At 53.2% G+C, this 9,107-nt stretch overlaps 1 protein-coding gene across 1 annotated transcript in view; it reads right to left on the bottom strand.

Annotated features, from left to right (window-relative positions):
- Positions 1 to 276: 276 nt before the first annotated feature.
- Positions 277 to 9,107, bottom strand: part of DPYD (dihydropyrimidine dehydrogenase) — a 351,367-nt gene continuing 342,536 nt past the window's right edge. Inside the window, exons 21-23 of the mRNA XM_036344651.1 lie at positions 4,118 to 4,261; positions 2,477 to 2,617; positions 277 to 1,690 (exon numbers count right to left, since the gene is read on the bottom strand). Coding sequence (XP_036200544.1) covers positions 1,520 to 1,690; positions 2,477 to 2,617; positions 4,118 to 4,261 — 456 coding nt within the window. The 3' untranslated portion in view covers positions 277 to 1,519. The remainder of the gene's footprint in view (positions 1,691 to 2,476; positions 2,618 to 4,117; positions 4,262 to 9,107) is intronic.

The raw sequence follows: 9,107 nt of genomic DNA, 5'->3' as shown, positions 1-9,107 counted from the left end.
GCCGAGGGAGGGGCGCACGGTGGACGGGCATCCATATGGCCCTGGCACATTTCTTTGCTGGAGAACGAGAGCTCCTTGCTCATCTGGAACCAAGTCCAAGAGGTGAGATGGCTCCGCCAGACAGCGTGTGGCCGAGACCATCACTGCCCCGTTAGGTCTCAGCACACACCCTGGGGGCGGGGGTAGGGTGGGGGAGTCCTGGGGAATCACCCAGAACGGCTCCAGCTCAGCATCTCCACGGTTCGCGGCAAAGGAGGCAGCAGAGGACCAGGTGCATACAGAGGCTTGTGAAATTTTATTGGATAGTTTGCGATCACACAGACTCTGTGCCACATGCTCATTCCTAAAACGCGCAGCGAAAAACATTGTATTTTTCGAGACCTCGAGTTTGTCACAGAAACGCGCCACGTGTCCTTCCTAGAGACTTCCTACGTACGAATCCCGTGAAACAGGCTACGACTCAGATCCACGCGTCCTACGCTACTGCTGGCTGATTATGAAAATAGATGCAAAAATAGAGAAATGCAAAAATACGGCTTGGCAATACCAGAAAAATAGATTTCTTTCTTTGATTCCATGACTTCTGAGATTCAATATGAACACTGATGAGCAGCTGCTCCCTGAACACAGATCGCCAACCCCGCTCCTCCCCCCTGACACTGAGCCCAGGGCCGCCGCCCTGTCAGCTGGGTGCAGGCATTGCTAAGTGCTCTGCGGAAGGTGATCATGACACGGGGCGGAGCGGGTGTCACCAGAGCGCCACCCCAACACTGTATTTTGCTGGGAGCGTAGTTTAAGTATTTAAAGAAGAAAGTCCCGGGGATTCACTGACTGTCTCAGGCCTGAGCAGCGAATAGCGGACTGGTGTGAACTGTTAAAAATCCCCCCGCCTTCCGGCGCAGCCCCCAGGGGAGCGATTCCTGCAAGGGGGGGCCTTTGCACAGTTGTGCAAACCACCTTTTGCGGTGTTTCCCTGCCACGGCAAAAAAATCTATTTGACTTTCTTCATCTGTGCTTTCTGGAGCTAGTTATGTGTGCTGAGGCACAGTGTTAAAATTAAGTGCAATTTTTTAATTATAAAATGTTTCCTTGGAAACTTCTTATGTGTTAAATCATACTTTGTCCTAAAATCCTTAATGTCACCCACAATTAGCCGTCACGGAGCACAGCCCAGGGCAGTTTGGAAACGGTGGCAACATTGCACCAAACACAAATATTTTGCACCATGAATGGCGGTGGGGTGACCACCCAACTGACCGCTACCCTGTGATTTAGCAACTGTCCTCAGAGGAGAATTAATTACTCGGTTAGGATCGTTCATCAAATGGCGCCTGGTAGCAGGCTTTTTTTTTTTTTTTAATATATATATAATGTATAATTTAGAAATTGATTCAGAGATGCAATGTTTATCTAGAAATTATGTATCTGTTTTCCTGTTGAAAGGGCTGGACCGAACCACCGCACAGAGAGATCAGCATGCGGGGTGGCCTCGGAGACCACAGATGGCCCCGCAATCACCTTAGCACACGGGCTGCACGGCCAGGGGCAGGCCTCGCTTTGGCATGTAAGGGGTTGTCCTGGCAACCATGCGGATGCAGTCGACGATGGGGCAGACGCTGAGGCACAGGGTGCAGCCTGTGCAGGCGTCCCCCACGCTGGGCAGGTGGGTCTCGGGGTCAAACTGGATGGCCTGCGAACAGAAAGAGAGACCGTCGCTGACACTGCCCCCCTCCCCCCCAGGTGAGGACGCCCCTTCCTCCCAGCCCACAGGCTCTCCGCCCTGCAGCCAGCTAAGCCCAGGCTGGCGCAGCCATGGCAACAGTTGCGCTGCCCGCGAGGAGGGGCGAGGAGGGAGAAAGGCACAGAAAAGAAAGCCTTTCACGTTAGAGATGGAATGTTCAACCTTCCTGAGAGGCTCTGCTTGTGTCGTGTGGTGACACGGCTGCTCTGTCCCGTGTGGGAGCAGGGCTCGGCCTTCCTGCCGCCCGACCCCGCGGGCGGTCTGCGGCCCGGGGAGCGGAGGCACGGTGTGGATTCTGACTTTCGGGGGCAGTTTTTAGAAGAAAACAGGAGGGAAAGGGCACGCTAAGGAGCCGGGTTGGAGGTCTGGGGATCCCCCGGCAGAGTGTAGGCTCTGCCCCATCCCGCAGGGGAGGAAGCACTGAGGCCGGGGCCCGGGCCACTGGCTGCCAGGCACCCCTCCTCCCCCTGTCACTGTCCAGCTGGGAACTGGGTCAGGACTTGGGGAAATTGGATAACTTTTAAAAATTTTTATTGATTTCAGAGAGGAAGGGAGAGGGAGAGAGAAACATCCATGATGAGAGAGAATCATGGATCGGATGCCTCCTGCACGCCCCACACTGGGGATCGAGCCCACGACCCGGGCCTGTGCCCTGACCGGGAATGAGCCGTGACCTCCTGGTTCACAGGTCGATGCTCAGCCCCCGAGCCCCGGGGCCGGGCGGGGCAGCCTCACCTGGTAGCCGGAGTCGTTGCAGGTCATGTAGCACTTGCCACAGTTGATGCACATGTCCTCGTCGATCAGGGCCACCACCTGCTCCTCGATGCTCAGGTCCCCGAAGGTGCCCAGGTACTGCAGGGTCCTCCCGATGACATCCTGCAAGATGCACACGGAGTCACCACGGCGCCCGTGGGAAACGTCACCTGAGTCACGGACGCCAGTCCACACACCCTCTGAAACCCGCGCTGTCTCCTTCAGGGAGTGCAGGCGTCCTTGCCACCATGCGGCTGCCTGCCTGTCGGTGGCCCTGGGCGTCCAGGTCGGTATCTCCATCCCCAGCTGCCCTCCCCATCCCAGGGGCACCCTAAGGGCCTTCCCATAAATGGGACCCTCAGTTTCATCAACGTGGCGTCGATGCCAAGAAACAGGGGCTTCTGACCTCCCCGCACCAGGGGGCAGGGCGAGGCCGCTCCCAGCACCGAGCCCTGGACGTCGAGCACTAGGAGCGTTGCATCCGCTTCTCCCTCCTCTGTCTCCTGGGCTGCGGCTGCGTGTGTCTGAGTCCTGCACCTGCCACACCTGCGGAAGCCCTCCCAGGAGCAGGGCGACCGTCCCTCCCCCTCGGCCCCTCCTGTGAGGCGGCAGAGAGCGCGCACGCGCGAGAGGGCCCAGGGTGGAGCCCGGCTTTGCAATGCGACCCGGCCTGGCTGTGTGACCTGGGGCAAGTGACTGAACCTCTCTGTGCGTCCATTACTCATCAGTGAGCGAGGAACAGTATAGGCACCTGCTACCGATGGGGTTGCTGTGAGGGTTACAGGCGCTCACGCACAGGCTCGGGGACCAGGCCTGAAGCCTCCTAAGGACTCAGTAACTTCCTCGCTCTTATCACTAACCTCTGCTTCATGAGCACCAGGTATGAAACCCGCGTTAGATGCCGCGTCTCCGTGGAGCTTCCACCTGAGCCGCGCAGAGCCGCTCGCCCCGCTCCCGGTCCCGGAGTGTTTCGTGCGCACATGATCGGATGTGAGTGCCTCCTAACACCCCTTCTCCCTTGTCCGACCGCAGGCCCAGCAGGAGAGCCCTTTCTTTTTAAAATTCACGCTGTGCTCCCAGCTCCTCGTGCCACACGGTGTGTGCGTAACACGTGTGGGCTGGTGCCCGTGTGGCTCAGCGGTTGTGTCGACCTCTGGGCCAGGAGGTCACGGCTCGATTCCCGGTCAGGGCACAGGCCAGGTTGTGGGCTCCATCCCCCGTGGGGCGTGCAGGAGGCAGCCGGTCAGTGCCTCTCTCTCATCGATGTTTTCACTCTCTACCCCCTCCCTTCTTCTCTCTCTAAAAAAATAAAAGGGATAAAAAAAAAAAAAAAAAGAAAGCGAGAGGCCTGGGGGGGGATTGGTGGGTGGGATGAGGAAGAGGATGGAATTGGGGACGAGTTTCAGCTCCTGGCTCAGGAAGGAGGGCGGGTGGGGGCTCCCCACGGAGACACAGGACTGTTGGGGAGAAGGGGTTCGGGAGGAGTGACAAGCAGCTTCGTTTAGGCCCCATGACCCTGGGGCTCCGTGCGGCCCCGCAGGTGAGGTGACACATCGGAACAGCACGGAGACATGGCGGGACAGTGCACACTGACAGACAGGCCTGTGTGCTACAGCTCTTTACCTTGATGGCCGGAACGGGCTTTGTGGGCGCAAAGCGCTGTCTCTGGAGGGGCTGACAAGCCTCGTCCTCTCCTTTCGGCTTCAGCTTGCTCTCCGCTATGATCTTCTTGCGTTGCTCGAGGTACGGCCCAAAGCTTGGCAGTTTCTATAAGGAAAACACACACACACACACACACACACACACGAGAAAGCGCGTGAGCCCGTGGAAGAGAGCGGGGCGAGGGCGTGAACCCGGACGTCACCAACACGCCGCGGTGGGGCTGGGACCGTCTCGCGTGCACCGTGCAAGGCGCTCGTGCCTGGACCGTGAGCTTCTGGCCCCAGATTCTGCTCATTATTCAAAAGAACCCAAGGGCACCGTCCTCCTACCGAGCACGTGTATCTCAGACACAGACACACACACACACACGTTCGTTAACATACCTTCCTCCATGGAACGGAGTTCGCAATGGGGACGATCCACCCACGTAAAACCCTCGCTGCTAAGGAGACGTGCGCGTGGGGTGCCCAGGCAGAAGGTGGAACTGCCGACGCCTTTTCCCTCTTCATCCCGCACCCCCTCCCCCATTTTGATTATTCTTTATCCAAAGGGAGAGAAATAAAGTAGCTGAATGGAAACCAGGATGACTTCAAGTGGTCCTCGGGATGGGATAATGACATTAACAACACGGTCTCTCTTGGTTCTGAACAGAACATCGCCCCTGTGAGGACCCCTGGCTGTAAGTTTCTGCAGCGGTCGGCCACATGGGCCGTGTCTGCGCTACACGGCCTCTCCATGGCTCAGAGTTATGTGCTCATTTTTTAAAAATCTTTTAAAATTGATTTCAGAGAGTAAGGGAGAGGGAGACAGAGAGAGAGAGAGACATCAATGATGAGAGTCATGGATCAGCTGCCTCCTGCACGCCCCACACTGGGGATGGAGCCCGCAACCCAGGCATGTGCAAAAACATCCCTTCCTCTCTCTCTCTAAAAAGCAATAAGACTATTTTCAAAAAAGAATGTTTCCAACCTAATAACTGACTTGTTTGGGGACCCCCCCCCACACACACAACGTATTTGCATATGACTTAGTTACATTGTTTATCTTTTGCCATCCATTCAACAAACTAGAGGCCCAGTGCACAAAATCATGAATGGGTAGGGTCCCTAGTGGCTGCCAGCTGCCGGCCAGGGCCTTCCTTTGTCCTGCGCTGCCCCCTGGTGATCAGCACACGTCATAGTGAGTGATCGAACTCCCGAGGGGACACTTTGCACATTAGGCTTTTATATATATACTAGAGGCCCGGTGCACGAAATTCATGGGGGGGGGGCGGTGTCCCTCAGCCTGGCCTGCACCCTCTCCAATCCGGGACCCCTCAGGGGATGTCTGACTGCCGGTTTAGTCGGACATCCCTCTTGCAATCTGGGACTGCTGGCTCCTAGCCACTCATCTGCCTGCCTGCCTGATGACCCCTAACCACTCTGCATGCCTGTCTGATTGCCTCTAACTGCTCCCCTGCCGGCCTGATTGCCCACAACTTCCCTCTCCTGCTGGCCATCTTTGACCACAAGGGGGTGGCCATCTTGTGCGAGGGTGTGATGGTCAATTTGCATATCACCTCTTTATTATATAGGATATATACTAGAGGCCCAGCGCAAAATTGTGCGGCCCCGCCCACCCGACTCATCTCACTGCGCCGAACCACCCGCCACCCCACCTGCCAGCCTTGCTGCAACCGGAGCCTGTGGGCTGCGGGGGAGGGACTGAGAGATGCTCCATGCACTTCATGGTGACTGGTCGTTTGGTTGTTTTGGTTGTGATGCCTCTGGCCTTTTATTATTATGATATGCATACATAATATGTATTTATATTTCTATTAACTACAGAAATGTGATAAATTCTGTGTGTGTATAAGTGAATAAATATGTGTGTATATATATGTGTGTATTTAAATATATTTTTACTGACTTCAGAGAGGAAGCCAGAGGGAGAGATAGAAACATTAATCATGCGAGGGAATCATGGATCGGCTGCCTCCTGCACGCCCTCTACTGGGGATCGAGCCCACAACCTGGGCCTGTGCCCTGACTGAGAATCTAACCCTGACTTCCTGGTTCATAGGTTGATGCTCAACCACTGAGCCATGCCCGCTGGGCAATTATATTTTGGTCTAAGAAGAGTGTGGCTATTGTAGAGACCAGTGGATGGTCCTTTTGTGGCTTCTTTTTTATGCCATTGACTAACTTTTTAGTCCTCAATTGTGCTGATTAAAGTAAATAGAATGCTACCTATGTCCCCGATATTTTTCTTCAATTCTGGGCTGTAGTTAGAGCAGACGATGCTCTATGATCTTCAAAGTAAAGGTGGACATACCAGGGGCCAGGGACTAGCGAGACATGGTCCTGACACATCATTTAAGTTTTAAAGGTAAAAACCTCAGCTCCCAGATGATGAAATGCTGACTAATCTTTTTTTAATGCTAAGAATAACACTGCAGGTCCCCATCGGAGTTCTGAAAACTTGGTGTTTTTAGATATCAGCGACCTATTTGCTTCCCACACCAGTCGGTGGTGAGATATACACACACAGAGTTTACCATGCTTCTGTAGTTAAAATTTATTTTTCTAATAAATTCTGCTTTAACATTAAGGCTGGGGTTTGGCGAGTTCATTGCCACTAGGCCCTTTATTATTTTCTGAAATTGGTACCATCAAGTGAATTTAAGGAAACCAGTAAAAAATTTAACTGAATAGGCTTTGAAATATTGTACCTTCCACAGCCCAGAGGACTCTCTTACGTCCTAAATCCGATAAACAAAGCAAATCTATGAAGAAAAATATATATGCTTCTTGACATCACATTTATATACCGGCTTATTTATGAAATTCTTCTTTATTGGCCCTTTCGAATGTAAGAAAATCAACTATCCAGAGGCCCTAAAATGGATCAGAGCATTTATTAACTGAGGAAATGTACATGAATGCATAGCAACAATTACTCTGGTGGTTTTTTATTCCTTCATTCATCTTCCCCTACTTTTCCTAGTTCAGTTCCCATCGAATCTGCAGGAGACTTTTAGAAAACAGCCTCATGGCCCCCTAAGCGTCCAATTTCCAAGGGGTCAGGAACCCGTTTCCCATGGGCTGGGAGCTTTCAAAGGCGCTTTCAGTGTCCAGCGACCACGTCCCAGCCTGGATGAAGGACGCGAGCGAGGTAGGGGACACAGGACCACACGTGGACGCAGTGTGCGTGGTCCCGCCGACCCTCTGCGGGAGCTGCGGTGGCCTGGCTGACCCTGTCCCTCAGTGAGTGTGGCATTGGAAACTGGGACGGATGGCCCGTCAGTAATAAGGAACTTGTTTTTAAATATGTTTTTACTGATTTCAGAGAGGAAGGGAGAAGGAGAGAGAGATAGAAACATCAATGAGAGAGAAACATCATCAATTGGCTGCCTCCTGCATGCCCCACACTAGGGATCGGGCCTGCCGCCTAGGCATGTGCCCTGACTGGGAATGGAACCAGTGGCCCCTTGGTCCAAGGGTCAATGTTTAACTACTGGCCACTCAGGTCGGGAAGACTGCATTCGCTTTGTTCACATTTTACTCCTCGGATGGGCTGGGTTTTAGGGTGACAAGGCGTTAAGCATTTTTGTTGACCATGTATTTGTACACAGGAGCTGCTCAGAGAGGTGTTACTGATGCTGGTGGAGACTGAGTTAGTTGGGGCCTCTCTGGGGGAGTCACTGGGGCGGCTGCTGGCCAAGGCGATGCGCTCTCCGGGGGTTTAGGGAAGAGCTGGTCGGCCTTGGGGGCGCTACTTGGTGATCAGGCGGCAGCCACCAGCCCTCGCTCATGCGGTCAGGTGGCTGACGTGGTTAGGTGCACCCCCCACTCACAACAGAGGCTGCAGTCACCCAATAAAGCCCACGTGACTCCACACTGACGCTTGTCAGGAAGAAATCGGCCGCCATGGCATATTTCTTCTTAAACTCTGTGGATTCACAACTATTATTCAAAGTGTAATTTCCCCAGAGGGCTCCACGTGGGAACCCTGGAATGCCGGCATCCCCGTCCTGGCGTGAGCCAGCCTGGGGCTCGGTGCCCAGCGGTTCCCGTGCCCTGCACCCTCCCCCTCTGTCCTGATCTCCCAATCACAGCTGGATCAAGCACATGGGGTTCTTAGGGAGCCACAGATTATGTTTTATTCTTCTGAGAAGCAGGTCATAAAAGTAAAGATATTCTCAAGGTAGTTTCACAAGGTGAACCTTTCAAAGAAAAACCAAAACACTATGAGAACCCTCCGAACGTAACTTCCAAGTAATGAAACACTGCCCAACCCGACGACTTGGTTTCTACTCACGGATTCAAAAAAATCTCAGGCTTCCGGTATTTAAGATTCTCTCCCTCTGACTTAAATGGAACCAACTGAGACATCTTTGGTCTTAACGTTATTCCCTCCACAGCTGACACCCAAAGCTTCTGAAAACGGAAGTCACAACAACCCCTCCGTGTAAGGCTGCTTCCTCTCGGCCGCCGTGGACATTCCACTCGGCGGCACTTGGGCAAAGAGGACATCCTTAACCAGTGAGTGAAGGCTGCTTTCCCGTGCTGTCCACAGAGTGTCCCCAGTGAGTGCCAGCCTGTCCCTCTAATGCAGCAGTTCTCAACCTCTGGGTTGTGACCTCTTTGGGGGTCGAACGACCCTTTCACAGGGGTCACCTAAGACCATTGGAAAACACATATATAATTACATAGTTTTTGTGATGAATCACTATGCTTTATGTTCAATTTGTAACAATGAAAATACATCCTGCCTATCAGATATTTACATGACGATCCATAACAGTAGCAGAATTACAGTTATGAAATAGCTACGAAAATAATTTTATGGTTGGGGGTCACCACAACATGAGGAACTGTATTAAAGGGTCGCGGCATTAGGAAGGTTGAGAACCGCTGCTCTAATGAGTGTCTTATCTCAGTCACAGGCTTTCCTTTCATGACAACCATCA

Source organism: Myotis myotis, unplaced genomic scaffold (genome assembly GCF_014108235.1).
Source record: "Myotis myotis isolate mMyoMyo1 unplaced genomic scaffold, mMyoMyo1.p scaffold_m19_p_18, whole genome shotgun sequence".
Lineage (NCBI taxonomy): Eukaryota > Metazoa > Chordata > Mammalia > Chiroptera > Vespertilionidae > Myotis > Myotis myotis.
Note: the sequence above shows the minus strand (reverse complement) of the source record. Positions and strands in the feature narration are given on the sequence as shown.